Source organism: Dermacentor variabilis, chromosome 2 (genome assembly GCF_050947875.1).
Source record: "Dermacentor variabilis isolate Ectoservices chromosome 2, ASM5094787v1, whole genome shotgun sequence".
Lineage (NCBI taxonomy): Eukaryota > Metazoa > Arthropoda > Arachnida > Ixodida > Ixodidae > Dermacentor > Dermacentor variabilis.
Window position 1 is genome coordinate 171,411,039 of NC_134569.1, and position 16,264 is coordinate 171,427,302.

The 16,264-nt window shown below is 48.8% G+C and overlaps 1 protein-coding gene, 1 non-coding gene and 1 pseudogene across 3 annotated transcripts in view; 2 read left to right on the forward strand and 1 right to left on the reverse strand.

Moving 5' to 3' along the window:
* Positions 1–2,694: 2,694 nt before the first annotated feature.
* Positions 2,695–3,277, reverse strand: LOC142572944 (cytochrome b-c1 complex subunit 6, mitochondrial pseudogene; annotated as a pseudogene).
* Positions 3,278–3,504: 227 nt separating this feature from the next.
* The window catches only part of LOC142572941 (transmembrane 9 superfamily member 2-like), a 115,059-nt gene continuing 102,299 nt past the window's right edge, over positions 3,505–16,264 (forward strand). Inside the window, exons 1-2 of one of the 2 annotated variants that reach the window (XM_075682402.1) lie at positions 3,505–3,978; positions 9,160–9,481. In XM_075682402.1, the coding sequence (XP_075538517.1) occupies positions 9,296–9,481 (186 nt within the window). In that variant the 5' untranslated portion in view covers positions 3,505–3,978; positions 9,160–9,295. The remainder of the gene's footprint in view (positions 3,979–9,159; positions 9,482–16,264) is intronic. The other variant, XM_075682401.1, reaches the window with a different exon arrangement.
* Positions 12,878–12,949, forward strand: TRNAM-CAU (transfer RNA methionine (anticodon CAU)). The gene has a single exon. It is a non-coding gene; the product is annotated as a tRNA-Met (tRNA).

Here is a 16,264-nt window from a genome sequence, read left to right on the forward strand (position 1 = left end):
GTAGGTTAGCCGTAGGCACCAAAGGCGGTAGTCGTGGAGTCTACGTTAACATCCAAAATGAAATTTGCACAAATAAGAAAGTTGTGGGCACGCCCCACTGCGCCGTAGCCTTCGGAGTGCAAAGCATTGAAGAAGGAATGGGAGCGCAGCGGCAGCTATATCGTTAATCGTTAAGAACTCCGCTTCTGCTGCATGTATTAAAGTGCTTTTTACGGCAAAGTATTCCTGAAATAGCTTATTTTCATTTCAAATGGCTTTCTCCACTTCCAATTAAATGTGGTTCATGGCCCCTTTAATCGTTTTTTTTTTTTCCTGCGTGCATCTTTCCGGTACACCTCTCGAGTTCTTGCAGGGCAGGGAGTTTTACTGTGCTCAAAGCGGAATTTCATCGGGAAAATTCAGACAAACACGCGGGGTTCCTCAAGGGGCAGTTTTGTCCCCGCTGCTGTTTAACATCCTACTCAGCTCCATTCCTCATCATCAAAATGTAAGCACGTACGTTTACGCTGATGATATAGTGTTTTTTGCATCAGCAAGGGATATTCAGTCTCTGTACGAATGCTTACAGGAATACTTATGCGAGCTAGAAGCATGGCTGGACAGTATTCGCTTGTCCCTTAATGTGAATAAGAGTGCCCTTCTTGTCTTTCCCCTACAAGACCCAGTTACTATATCCCTTTCATACCGTCATTCCACTATCCCACAAGTGGAAAAGGTCAGGTACCTTGGAATTATTTATGATAGTAATCTTGATTGGCGTCAGCATATTGACCATATATCTTCGAAAGCTTCTCGTGCAATGGGGATATTACGAAGGATAAGTAATTATCAATGGGGCATGCGCAGAGACACACTCGTAATGATTTACCGCATGTATATTCGACCTATAATAGAGTTCGGTTGTGTGTTATTCTCCGGCGCCGCGGCTTACAAGCTACGCCCACTAGTTTTGCTGGAACGGGAAGCGCTTCGCTTATGTCTGGGGCTACCAAAGTTTGTAGCCAACGCTGTGCTCTACAAGGAAGCACGATTACCTTGCCTTGAAATGAGATTTAAAATACTTACCGTCCAAACATTTATAAAGCTCTATGAATCCCCACTAAGAAGATCCCAGTCCATCTTCATCAAACAATGAGTCCAATTTTTTGGAGTCAGATGGCCACGGTTTCACACGCCACAAGTCATTGTATCGCAATCGTTATTGAATCCGTTAGACGTAAATATAAATGACATAATCACGAAAAACAGCATCTCAAATTCACTAGTTATTACTTATGATGACCTATACCCAAATAATGCAAAGCAGCTTCCCTCGCATATTCTTAACGGCTTACTCCAGGATCACTTGAATCAACTCCACACTAACGTAATTATAGCAACGGATGCTTCGCAGAGTGAAGAAAAGGCAGGAGTTGGAATTTTCTCATCATTATTGGACTGGTCTTTTTCTATTCGGCTTCCCGACTTCACTCCAATATACCTAGCGGAATTCCTAGCTGTTGTCCTAGCTTTACGAAAGCTACAATCTTCCAGGACAACGGCGGTAATAATCACCGATTCTTTGTCGCTGTGCACCTCACTTACTGCTCCCGGCGAGTCACACATATTGAAAACTTTTTACTCACTGGCTCCTAGTCATTTGAGAAGTGTACGATTAATATGGGTACCTGGGCACAAAGGCATATTTATGAAAGAGGTGGCAGACAGCTTGGCCAAGGCTTCTATCAGCGGCCCAGTGCTTCCCCTTCTTCCAACGATGGGTTTTATCACGTCCGCCAGGTTTAGAAGATACATCCTTTTAACATCACAATCGAACCTTAAATCATCCTTGGAACTACGCCACTTACAATTCCCTTGGAGCAGGAAGTTTTGCAAAACAAGACAAACGGAAGTTACATTAACGAGACTACGTTGTCGAGTCCCATCTCTAAATTTTTACATGCACCGATCTGGTCTGGCAATATCCCCATTGTGCCATTTTTGCAATGCATTAGAGATGATTGAGCACTACTTGCTGGAATGCTGGCGTTTCTCCTCCGTGAGGAAAATGACATTAGAAATTACAGTGCGACAGTTTGGCCTGCCATTGAACACTCCGGTACTACTGTCTTTCGGAGCATCTGTGGTTGGGCACTCACACAGGAATGTGTGCTTCGCCTTAGAAAAATTTATTATTGAATCAAACCGATTTCATTGATGACCATGTTATTCTATTTATTCCTCCTGTATTGCCGCATTGATATATTATAGATAATTTTTTTTCCCTCTACGTAGCATGACAGTCTACAGAACCGTTTCGATTTTCTCTCGGCTAAATTCATGTAACAAAATTTTAAGTTGTTACCTCCATTTTCTGCACACTTAAGCAAAGTCTGCCCGACTCTTGGCCAATCCCCGCGAGTGGGTAAGGGCCAAACTCATCAAGGACATCATCATCATCATCACGTACCTCTCCTGCGGTACAAATTGCTTGAAGCGCGAACCGCTTTAAAATTTACATGTTCAGTTAACTACATGCCAGTGGCAGCGTACCTATCTAGTACTTCTTGTGTCGGGCAGGTCGACACACCGGAGCGCTTCACTGCTGGTCGACAGTAGTGCTGTCAACGACAAAAGACGCGGCAGGTACACGGCAAGCAACGCGCACTAGTGATTCACCTGCAAATGGATTGACACGTTAAATGTGACTTTTTTTTTTCTTTCTCCCCCGTGCGTTTCGGGAGTGGTGTGGCTTTATTGCTCTTGGCAGCGCTGCGTCTTGTTGCTTCCGTCGCATGCAATCCGGGCGCGAGTCACGTCACGTGGATGATCTCCAGTTCCTCGAGTCGTCTTCGTACCGTACGGTATAGGCGTCCACGAAACCTGCACGCAGCGACCGAGACACTTCGAAGGCTACTTGAGGTGCTTGAAGACATCCCTGGAGGCACAATGGTCGACGCAGTGCAGGAAGTCGAACAGTTCCTCGGTGCACGCCTCGAGCGTCTCTGAGCGACTGCGGACGCGTGCGTTGCACTCGTCCAGCTTCCGGCTGTAGGCGGCACACTTGTCCCTGGCGCGGCACTCGGCTCGTAGCGTCTCCAGCGGGTCCACCAGGCCGTCGTCGTCGGAGGCCGCCTCCTTCTTCTTCGCCTTTTTGTCCATGATATCTCGTTACAAGGACTCCCGAACCGCTTCCGGCAAGGCTAGCGTTCCACGAGACTGGGATAGGTATTTGCTACAGAGCCGACGCTCGGCGTTGGGCTTGGTTTAAACAACGTCTGTGGCGCAGCTTCGGAAGAGAGGAAAATCAACGCTGCGACAATGATGATGATGATGACCCTAAAGGGCGCCACGTTGGCCACGTGTCCATGAAAGGAAATAAAGCTCGTACGTAGCTGGACCAATGCCACAATCGCCGGAACGTTAGTCCGCCGTTTTCGTGTATACGATAGCAAAGTGGATCTAAATAATTTTTCGCGTAATTTCGTCCCCATGAGCAGGCATGCAACGCTGAACAGCGTCTCGTTTGCACTGTGGTCTGCTAGCTGCACCGCAATTGTTACGGCTCACCCTTGATGTACGCTGTAGACTTTGGGTGTGCATGCTGTATAGAGTCCTGTACACTATATAAAACAACGCTGTTTCGCACGCAAGTCGCTGCGTAGTCACTGCTGCTCGGCTACATCCGATGTGCCCAACGCTGTTGCGGTCGCCCTGGTCGAACCAGGAAGCGACGATCTAAGTTCAATTTAAAAGAAAATGACCATTTGTTTTGTCAACAAAACTATATAGTGCCGCAGAATATGCGGCCGCTGATTGCCATATATAACAACAATGAAAGTAGTCGCAAATAGGTTTGCGAGTATTGGCAGCGAGGACTTAACGGAGTCGCCATCTGTCGCAACCGCCTCGCTTGCGTAATAACGCGGTACGCGCCTCATAGGTTTGGCTGTCGGCGCTCAGTAATGACACCACGCGGGAGCCCTTCTGGAGATTTCCGTAAGTACTCTCGAAACGACAAGGCTTTTACTGTGAAAGTAATCTTGGGCAAACAGAAAGCGCAGCATGGTTTCCAGACGCTATCTCTTTACCGAATATGCACCGTGAACGCCCACTGCGCGCGGACGCGTCGATGAAGTCCCCCGAACCGGTTTCTTGCGTGAAAGGTAGGCAAACGCCGAGAGCAAACTATGTGAAATATGCTCTTATAGTGGGCTGTCTGTATAACCGAATGGAGCATAAGAGAATGAAGCCTCAATGCAGCGATCGCACGGGTTCGCAGCGACCGACTGCGCACGTGCATGCATGTCCGCGCACAATGTTTCGTTTTCGCGGCGAGCGTGTTTTCGCACCGTGCCGTGAGCTTTAGGCCGAAGCATATGAGCATTTGACAGTACAAAAGCAACCACTGTCGCGTGAACGCTATATCAGAGTTAAAAAATGTGACGTTGCGGCGGTTCAATATTCTTTTTTTTTTTCAGTTCAACATCGATTCAATATCCACTATCATTATTCCTCAAGTTGCACCGCGCTGTATCGGTCATCCCTGCGAGCAGTTTCCCGCTGCTCGCATTCATTGTTCCGTGCTAAGACGAGCATGAGCATATGTCATGCCTTTTTTCTTAATGTGCTTATACCGTTCCCTTTCCATTGCAGTGAGCTTGCCAGTATCTAGCGTAAACAAGTTCATAGATCAAAAGCTTCACGACATTAGCCGGTCAGCGCGCACAGGCGAGCGTCACAGCGCGCGCTTTCTGCTATTCACTGAACATCGTAGCCTCGACGCCGTAGAAGAAATCTTCCTCGCGGAAGTGCTTGCTATACCCACCGAGTAGCCGATGGCTCCTTGTCGGTTCCAAGTTTCGGGATCCGAGCTTCGCGCATGTTCTTGTCCAGCGGGTATGTGTAACACCGGGCTCCGTTGCGTACGTCCGGCACTGGAGCACCGAGTCATGCTCGTCACATAGCCTGCCACGTTGGATGCCTCCAAAGGCAGCCAATACCTGTTATAGTGTTTTCAAGCGTTGTCAAGCAGGCACCCGAAGCGGGAAGACCTCCCCACTTGATCAGAACCGCAGCGCAGGTGGAACTTTTAACTTTCGTTTTCAGCTTACTTCGGCGCTTCCGAAGCAGCCGACGCAGCCGCTGTGTCCACGTGATCCCTCATGCGACGTCACGCCGACGACGGCTTTTCCAGTGGTGGAACTCGCCCCTAATATGGAATTGACTCGTGTATCACCCATTTTGGCGCATCTCAAGAATAGGCGCGATGAACGCGGCCCAGATAGACGCAGAAACGCGACACAGCGCTACGGCATGTAACCTTTAAGACGCACGTATGTATCTCGCGCGACAGAGCTGTGTGCGTTCGGCAACGAACGGCGTCCCGCAGCTCGAGCTGCCGTTCTGGACAGAGTCAAATTTGCCAACTTGCGCCAGCTCTGATTGTCCCAGAGGCCTGCGTGCGGCCTCTCTGATTGGCTCGAAATGCCACCATTACGGAATTAAACAAGATGGCGGAATTTCACGAAGTCCAGAAGGGCACTCTCGGTTGCGCAGGAGCACGTGTGCCCCTTGTACGTCGCCGGTGAAAGTCCGACCGCCTGCAGGAAAAGGCGCGAAGGAGAGCCCCCCCCCCCCCCCCCCCAGAGAAAGCTGGTCAATAAAAAAAAAAGAAAGAAAGAAAGCATACAGATGTATGCGAGTCGTACGTCTACGGCCGCTGGATGGACATGTACACCATAATACGGCCACATCAAAGACGGCAAAGGTGTTTAAGGGAGTTTGCACATCATTCGGAGGTCTGCCACTGCCTGAAATCTACCCGAGTCTTTATCAGACCACGGTAGGTCTACAGCGCGCGCCCGGCTTTTGGTACGCGTCCTGCTCCAGACGCGCGACACGACCCTGCATGCACCGGCCGCTCTATAACTGGCGCCACCGGTGTCCTGTTACGCACTCCGGCGGTCTGCATTGTCCCGTGGTCTGGTCGAGCCTCTTCCTGTGTTCGGGTATAGACCACTCTGGTCTGCTCATATCACGGCCGCTTCAGGGCTGCGCGTTGCTGGCTGTTTTCTGGCTGGCATTGACCACGACGCAGCACGTTGCCGCCGCGGTTCCAACAAACGCCGTTGACACTTCGAATTTGGCGAGCTGTGGTTGACGTCAACGTAATGCGAAGCACTCAAGATTTGTGGAGAGCGGTTGTAACTGTTGTGCAGCGGACGGTTATGTAGAAATTATCTATATGAGCTGTAGGCCATGGTTATATATTTATAGTAGGTAGGACAGAATGTTTGTAATACGAAGATATAAGATTAAAAGCGAACTACAAACCCTAGGTGTGGCCGCAGTGCATATATCGCCCCAGTGCACATTCCGGTCGGCCCTGCGGCACATATAATGTTATAGGCTGCACAATTGCGGGGATCAGCCGAAGAAAACGGCGAAATGGGCTCGCCTGTCGGAGAGCGACAGGATTCGGAGATGAATGCTTCGCAGTGAAAACCTCACGACTCTTGACGGTCGGAGCCAGCCCGCCTGCTTATTCGCGACGGTGAATAAATGGCCGATAATTGGCCAAGTATTTCTCATGCTAATGGAGGCAGCTCACGCACCACGGTCTCGCTGTGCACGAGTGACTATACAAGTATATTGTGACATTATACCGTTGGCGACAGGCTACAGTCGAGGTATGAAATCGCACTCTCGTGTGCGCTCACAGAGATAGTTGCATATTTTAGGGCTTGCACAAATGTTCACCCTCACCTAACTTGCGTGCGACGCTCCGCTTCCGGTATACTTGTCACGAACGTCATGCCCGTGTCAGCGTTCCTGACAGGAAATCATCGGGCGCGCAGCGCTACAGAAATTAGGCGCATGCAAGATGTATTGACGATTATTATTTGGGTACTATATAATATTGGCCCAAAATGGTGTAAACATTTTCAAGAGCGTGATTGTTCGTAAGGGGTCATCCAGAGCGCAGACTATGCTGTGGCGGGGCCAGGGAGACTGCCGAGGCTGCAGGAGTCACATGACGTATTACATTGTGGGGTTCTACGTGACAAAACAACGATCTGATTATGAGGCACGCCGCATATATAGTGGAAGACCCCAAATTTGGACCACTTTGGATTCCTTAACGTGCACCTAAATCGTTAAATCACACGAGTGTTTTCGTATTTCACCCTCATCGAAATGCGGCCGCCGTGGCATGGATTCGATCCCGCCACCTCGTGCTTAGCAGCTCAACACCATAGCCATTATAAGCAACCACGGCGGGTAAGCTGCAGGAAGTCATTGATTCCGCTGGTTCAACCAGGCAAAAGCAATGCCTGCTCTTTTGCTTCCTTTTCTTTTTTTACGGAGTACAGTCTGTTCCTACTCTATGATTTCCCGTTCGCGTTTCATCTGTCACCAATAGTAGATTGGAACGAAACTGCGCTCGATAAGGGCGACATGATAGCACCCTCCTCGCCAACAGGTACGAATAGCACCAAGATTCTGGTGACGGCCCGTTCGAAGATGAGGGCCTCGTCTGTCTATCTCGGGACGCAGACAGTCCCGAGGAGCTGTGGGACTGGCTGACTGACTGGTGTGAGACCACCTCGCCACCACGTGGCGAGGTGGCGCCTTCGCTGCGCCCGTCCGCCTGTGTCCAGGTTGACACGAAGGGAAATCACGGGTCACCATGTATATGGCCAAAGCAATTTCGTGCGGATTTCTCTCGTCACAATTCGTACAAGCGGAGTGTGCTCCGCCACTCAACTTGAAGTAATCTGGCATCAAAATGTATGCACTTCAGTCGGGACCTCTAGAACGTCGAATGAAACGATAGTTCGAATTACGCGATTTCGTTATGAGTAGAGCTCGCTGTGTATTTAACCTTGCCTGGAAAGCAACGGAAACGTTTACCCGACACGGTAGTTCTACGGCCAATGCGCTGAGCGTGATGTACGTCGCGGGTTCGATCACCGGCCGCGGCGGCCGCATTTCGATGGGTGCGACACGCAAAAGCGTTCGTGTAATTTGATTTAAGCAGAGGTGTGGGAATAGTCAAATACGAATCGAGTGGTATCTGCGATTTGACTTGTATTCCATTCGAGAAATTCACTACTCGTAGTTGAGTATTTATTTCTTTCGGGTACATAAGTAATGAAAAAGCTCACTATCACGAGGGAGATAGAACGATGTGTGAATGAGGACTGCTTTAGGCTAGTCCTCTGCAGGATGGCCGAGGTGATTGCGCATGCAGGGGCAGCGCTTTCTGAGTAAACGCACGGTGCTAATAAATTCTTCTCAATAATATATATATATATATATCTCTCTCTCTCTCTCTCTCTCTCTCTATATATATATATATATATATATATATATATATATATATATATATATATATATGGATTTGTTGCAGTTCATTATGGCCCATCTATCACGTTTACATGCCTTTAAAACGATATGCGTTGCATGTACAGCACCACACTTTTCTCCTTCAGCCAACAAGATCATAATAACGTACGTGCATCGCGGTAACATGTGCTGTTCCGTTGTTTTATTTCTGTCATTGCCACGGTATCCCAGATAATCGAAGGCAGTTCATTATTTACAAGCTCCTCAGTTTCCCAGCTGTATAATTGTGAACTATATATGAGATGCGTGAATCAGTAGTACAAGCAGCCGACTTCCTTTTTTATTATTTTTTTTTAAATTTTTAACCAAGCGGACTCCGCGCGAACTTCGCATCTTATGTTACTTTAGATGTGATGAAGGATTCGGTTATGGGAGGTCGCTTTTCACGAATGTTCGCATTCGATTAAGAAACGGCGTTGTTGGAACACCTCCTAGATTTACGTAAAAAAAATCCCGGTTAGTCCAAATTATTCTGGAGCCCTCAAATACGGCGTCTCTCGCATAATCCACTACGATGTTTCGGGACCCAACAATTTTTTAAGGAAAATAATTGGGCGCAGTCTTAGACGAGGAAGCTCGTGCAGTTCTCTCTCCTGCGCTATAGCGTGGCCGTCAGGGGAAACAGCACGCTGTCGCAATAAAAAAAAAAAAGAAAAGAAAGAAAACAAAAGCTGCAAATTTATTGCACTGTAGTGTGGCCAATCCCCCCCCCCCCCCCCCCCCCTGTGGGTACGAGCCATGTTTTGAGCGAACTACACTGCACTGCAGATGCGATGTGCGCGGACTCCCTGTTGGAAGAAGAAGAAGAAGAAGCAATCAAAAGGCTCGAACCGGAGCGCCGCGCAGCGCTTGGCCCCGAAGGAAGAAGAAGAAGAAGAAGGACGTTCTCATCGGAAGACGCTCGATGGGCCTTCGGAGTGCTGTGCGGGCGTGGCCCATGGCGGAGGCCGCCGGCAAGCCGTCGCTGCCGCTGCTGGTGCTGCTGGTGCTGCAGACGGGGTCCTGGGCACCGGGGGCGGTGGCCTTCTACCTCCCGGGACTGGCGCCGGTCAACTACTGCAAGGAGGACGCCACCACCGCCCAGTGCCAGGTACGCGCGCGCGCGCATGGCGGTATATGTACTACACGCTGACACAACATTCTAAATAGACTTTGTGTGTGTGTGTGTGTGTGTGTGTGTGTGTGTGTGTGTGTGTGTGTGTGTGTGTGTGTGTGTGTGTGTGTGCGTCTGTGTGTGTGTGTGTGTGTGTGTGTGTGTGTGTGTGTGTGTGTGTGTGTGTGTGTGTGTGTGTGTGTGTGTGTGTGTGTGTGTTCGGTGAATGGAGGTCCAAGCCATCTAAAGAAATGAAAATAAAAATACAGAGACAAGCCGTCAGAGCGCCCTAGCTTAATCTCCTTTCTACGAACCAGTAGTGCCGGTATAGCCACGAGGTGGATGCGTCGATCATGACGTCGTGATCGCTGGTCCGCTTCGTTCCTGTGATCACTGTGGCTGCCACACGCGAGAGAAGTGACAAGAAACACTAACACGCGCAGAATTCTCGTTTGTTTGTTCTTTTCAGAAACCTGATAATACCTAGCCAGCATTGCCGCACTTAGATGCGTGTCATGACGTCACGATAATGTCATGCCCGCAAGGTCTGGCATTTGGAGGCCAAATTAAAGTGAAATATTAGAGCGTGGCTCCTAGGCGCTCTTTCCTGCGGCGAGCGTCGGCGTTGTTCCTTGTAACGGAGCGAACGAACACAGCAAAGGATGAAAGCGAACGCGGAGCGCAGCGGAAAATGAAAGGCGGCGATAGCGAAGAGAGCGCGTGGAGGAAAGCGGAGCAGGAGGGTGCACAGCTGAACCATGAGACGGAAAGCGGAGGAGGAAGGTATGGGGAAAGCGTGAGAAGAAACGCGTATAGTGCCGTGCAAGACGGTCTTAGCGACGACGATAGCTAGGAGATTAGGAGAGCTAGGAGCTCTGTCTTCGCCGTCTGCTGTGAATCGCGCCCACGCGTCACCCACGCGGTGCCTTTCGCAATCTCCCAATTAGTGAGGCAGTCGCGCTACATTTCGCTCCGTTTGCAACGTGCCGCATGAGACAGATTGTCCGCGCCAGCCATGGAATATATCGCGAAATGAAAACACGTATACAGCTGCGCTCAACTTTCACATTACAGGGTATCGTAATCGTCGGTGAACCACCGTACGTGCCTATAGTGTGATCTTTTGACGTTCAAGAAACGTGTGATAAGAGTTTCTACAGCTTCGAGAATCCGTGCTAGTACTCATTTGTGTGACGTACGTAGGTGATGCGGCATACGTAAACCAACCTCTGATGATATCCTGCAGCATTCGCTAGGGACCGTAGAAGTGTGTGGTATCGGTCCACTGCGTGTTCACAGTTGGTCCCGCACAGTCACGCTTGTCATACGCGTGCGGCACAAAAAATATAAAAATAAAAGAGAAGTGCAGAAGATGTCTAACGTAAATGCCAATCCAAGCAATTCGTACATAAAATACACGTGAAGCACCCTTTGGAAGTACTAGAGGTCTGCATTGCTACTGCCGGAAAGGTACACGGGAATTGTAAACGCTTCACTATAAGTACACCCGAGATTTTTTTTCTGTGTTTCACTATATAGCACGCTCGAGAATCTCACGTGGTCCAGTCGGATCCTGATTCTGGTACTTAAAACACCAAAATTTTGCTTTTTTTTCATTATATCTAAAGCTATGACTGAGACCTGCGTATGTTCTTTAAAAATACATGTATAATAAACCAAAAAGGCTTCGACCCGAAAACTACGAAAAGCACGAAGTTTTTATCAATTTTGGGCCCTTCCTATAGTTGACCTCGATCGTGTACTAGCTGGCAAAATGCGACTCGAGAGAGAGAAAAAGAATCGTTAATGGCCAGGCAATCAAGCTGTCGTCGGTAAGGCAAACTTTTATAACTCTCGGTAACTACGTCTCAAAGCAAACTCGGGGCTCCGACGCATGCATGGCTGTGTTGCTGCATGCAGCTGTTCTTTGACTGACATTTGATGCCCACCACGTCACCAAGTGCCGCCGAGTGTGGCGGAGCTCCCTTCAGCAGCTTCGTCGCTGTAAAATGTTCGCTCACAGTGTTATGAGATGGAAGGACAGCAGTATCAACCTAAGAATAAAAACAAAATATATATGGACGCTGCCAAACTGAAACACAATTTGCGTATATGCTTCAGCCTATTTGCTGATTCCCGTGACTCCTAGCGGTTTTGTACGTCAGCCGTTTCCAGCGTGCAGATGTGTCTGTGTCACTGTTTTTCGTGACAAACCTGAACGTCTTGGGCTAATTTTATGGTTGTTACTGTATCAGTGATCAGCAATATTACTTTAGCTTGAAACAACGAATCTTTTTTTCTTTCTTTCCAATTAACCTTGCATGTACATCAGCCGAACAAATTTAACTTGTTAAGCTGTGAGTGGACCCCATCTGATTCGACAAGTTCACTACGGTTTTCTGGGCGGAGCTCGTTTGTCACAGGCGAGCAGACGAGCTGCGCCATGGAAGCGGTGAGCCTTCCGCCCTGAGAAACCGGACTCTTTTGTCTTTCCAGTGGAGCTTGCCGAGAACCGAGTGTTTCTTTTTTTTTTTTTCCGTGCCTTGCGTTGTACGGTAATCCCCTCGTTGCGCTTTTCAAATAAAAGAAAACACGCATACCTTTCCTAGAGTACATGCGTGTATAATTTTTCATGCATTTTATGGCGAAAATTGTTCACATATTTGTGATTAGCTGTAAACAATAAGTGCTGACAATTTTCAGTTACCACAATTAACAACACTTCCTACAGACAGCGTAGCTTGCATTGGCTTCTTTATCTAAACTTGTTTAAACACTTTTTAGAGTGAGAAAAGAAGCGAGAAAGCACTAATATGCATTTCACTATACCCAACCGACTGCCTTCAGGTCTTGCAAGCTTCCAAGACCCGAAAGGCTTCCCACTTTCGACGTTTGCAAGCATAGGCCCTCGATCTAGCCTCCTATCGCCCGTGTTGCTGCGATTTTACCCGCCGACGTACTTCCCATCAAAGAAAAAGCCGCAGTAGTACGCTCACATACAGATCGAAACCAATTCACATTTTCAGCAGTTTGGAGCTAATCTCAATTTTACCGGATTCTTTCGCCGCAAAATGCTCGAGAAATTATACATACACGTACTTGGGCACCCCATGCACGCTTCTTTTAAAACACGCTTCATTCGCTGCGAGCTCACAAAGTCAAGACCGGAAGTTTCTTGGAAACGCAGGCCATAAAATAAAGAACCAAGGACAGATGGATGGGTGAATAAGGTTGAACCCTTTAAATCGGGCAGCCGCCCACGCAGGTCCCTCAGCTGCCACGGTGCATTGGAAATCATTTGAGCGAGAATCCTCGCAAAAAAACGAAACATTTTGAATCTACTGAATCGGTAAAACGTTCAAAAAGGCATATTTTGACGCTGAGTGATCACCTAGCAGAGTGGCGCAGTGGAAGCGTGCTGGGCCCATAACCCAGAGGTCCGTGGATCGAAACCACGCTCTGCTAAACATTTTTTTTTTTTACCTAGTGTTTTTTTTTTTTCAAGCTCTATTTTTAGTGCGGTTATTCAATGTCTTCCCGGCTTCATATTTTTCCGCACCTGAAAATGCAAACATGTTGAACAGAGCGGCGCGTGCGCATATACGCGGAGTCCCATCACGTGTTCAAGAGAGACTGGTCATTCTACGCCAACCAAGCCCATACTGTTCACAATCGAGTAGAGCAGCGGTCAGTAATATTTTTTGTCGGTGTCATTCAATTCATTATTGCAACTAGCTACTTTCTAATTACTGCTCTGAATGGCACGCTGCCAATGAAGCATTCGTGGAAAAATGAAATAAGCTTAATACTGGTCTATTTTCAGCCAGGTGCTTCCTTACTCGTTTATTTTTTCCGGCTGATAAATAAAGCCCGGGAAAAATGAAAAATGTCGCGTGATTAACCGTTCGCCCGCATCGAAAAGCAGCGCTCGATCTCTCAAACACGCTCCACTCCACCGCACTCTTTTCCCGACGCATCAACCATCAGCTAAAGCAAACATTAAGTGTGCATTTCGTCATTGGAATTACTTGCCACAAGGCTGTCTTCGCAATAGACGCGACACATTCGGGCGAAAGCGGAAGAGGCTTTTTTAACTTCGATTTATATACCGTATACATTGGCCTGTTTATTTTTATTCTTTTAATTCATATATTTACTTGCATTCTTGCTGCTGCTGTTAATGACAACTCAGGTACACATTTCTTTATTGTGCAATAAACACCCTTCCATTTGTTTATAATGCCCGAAAAGTGCCCCTAGCCTATCCGAAGAAGTTAACAAATCCACTAATTTCACAAATTTATTTATAATAACGGTGCGCTATATTCTTCTATAAAAATTAAGCGGAGAGTCTAACTTACCCGTAAAACATATATTACTCCTTGGAACATCCGATTAGGGCAGTCGTGGACGGCAGATGGTGACTATTATTATTATTATTATTATTATTATTATTATTATTATTATTATTATTATGACGACGAAGACGACGTGGTGCCTTTGCCTTTGTAACTTGTCGCCGCATTTCCAGCGGCTTGGCAAAAAGGAAAGAGAGGGAGAGGGGAAGGGGGAGAGGAGGGTCACATTATGGTTTAGCAGCTCACTTCGCGTACTTCCGTAGGCTTCACCCGGATCACCTCCCCACAATTGTAGCTCTCGAAGCGCCGCTTTGTTCGCTCTACAGCTTCCTTCGTAATCTCCCCACCATCGCCCTCAAATCCTAGTCCAACATGGACGGGAATGTCTCCTAGACACTGGGGCTCAATTTTCTTGCACTGCATCACAATGTGCTGCACAGTTTCGCCAGCACCACCACATATGCGACACATCCGGCTGCTCTCTGTCAATCCTCCGTTGGCGCGCCAGCGTGCGCAGAGCCCCAGCTCGTGCCTCGAAGAGCAGGCGGCTCCCAAGGCTATTGTCAAAGATCTGCACAACGCCAATGGCTCCCTTGTGTCGGCCATATATAGGGTCACTGTGGTCTTTTCGCTAATCGCGTGTAGCCATAGCGCCTCCACCTTTTCCTTGACGCTGTCGCGCACAGGGCTGTCGTGTAAATTGTGAATACGCCGCAATGCTACCGCTGACAGGGGAGTCTAACGGTACCGGGCTCTGCCATCGCCTCGACCTGTTCTTTCTTCTCTTTTTTTCTTTTTTCTTTATGTCACCCTCCCCTTCCCCAGGGCGCTGAGTCGTGTTCCCTAAAGGGCTGTAGAAAATACCGCCTCTTCTCTTCACAATCGCACACTCTCTCTCTCCCTGATATATTGATTCACTGAGTCCGCCTGTACGGCTGCCGTGAAGAAGCCACATTTCTTCTCAAGGCCGTACATGCGGTCTGTCCATGGTCGGTGCGCATACATGTCGCTGTCAAGTAATCGGAAGATCTGCCTGGCCGATCACTCCTTCCGCATAAGATACAGGCGGCCACGGTAGGTGAGCTTGCTTGCCGCCTCACTTGCTTCGAAGGTGGAGCAACCGCGAGGTCTCCCTGGACTGCCTCGTTGGCTACCGCCCCGTGTGATGCCAAAGCAGTGCGGCCGACCTCTTGCTGGCGTCGCTCCAACCACTCTCTAGTTTCACGTGACAAGCAGACAGTGGCATTGCAAAACGTCAGCGCGGGCACATGCATGTACAAGCTTCCACATGTCGCGGGCCATAAGGTATCGGTTGAAGCCCCACAGGCTCCTGCTCCGGAGAACACATTGTGCCCGCAGAGCCGTCCGCCTTATGTTGTCCTCGCGCTGTATATACATGACACCACCTGAGCACAGCGTCGCACCCAGGTATCTGTAAGATGAGGCTACTTCTAGCGCATTTTTCTGACAGTGTCAATGTTAGCGTTTCACTGCCCCTCGTCACATCCGCCAGCTGGACAATAGTTTTCTCCGCATCGTAGTGAAGCTCCAGCTTTGTGATTTCTCATGCACATATGTTCAGCAGCACTTGCATGTCTCTTGGAGTTTCTGCCATTAGAACCATGTCGTCCGCAAAAGCGATCGAGTCCCGGTATCCTGCGATTTTCAGCCATCCCTGTAGTGCTGCATTTCAGGCCGAAGCCAAGCAAAGACATTACTATTGGCCTCGAGCTCCACCACTGGAAAAGCTGGCGCCACCGTCGGCGTGACGTGCTAGGAGGGATCACGTGGACATAGCGGCCGCGTCGGCTGCTTCGGGCGCGCCGAAGCGAGCTGAAAACGAGAGTTTAAATTCCCTCGTACGCTGCGGTCCTCATTTAGTGGCGAGATTTGCCCGCTTCGAGTGTCTCCTTTACAACGCTTGAAAGCACTACAATAGGTAGTGGCTGCCTTTGAAGGCGCACAACATGGTAGGCTACTGCTCGGTGCCGCAATGCCGGACGCACGCAACGGAGCACGGTGTCAGCCTTATTCACACGTAGCCGCAGGACAAGAAGCTGTGTGAAGCTTGGCTCGCGAAACATACAACCGGCAAACAGTCATCGGCTACAGCAAGCACAGACGCGAGGAAGATTTCTGCTAGGCGCCCCGTCTGCGATGTCCTGAAAACGCGCACTGAGACGCTCACCCGAGTCCGCTGCCCGACTAATGTCATGACAGTTTGGTCTATGAACTTGTCGATGCTATAGATACTGGCAAGTTCAGTGGAGTGGAAAGGCAGCGGTAAGAAGCACATGTAAAAAAAGCGTGGCATAGGTCATGTTTGTGTTATGAATTAATGCACTGGATCACAAAAAAGGAGCAGCGGGGTATTGCACGCTGAGAACACCGATAAACATACAGTGCGACGCAACTCGAGAAA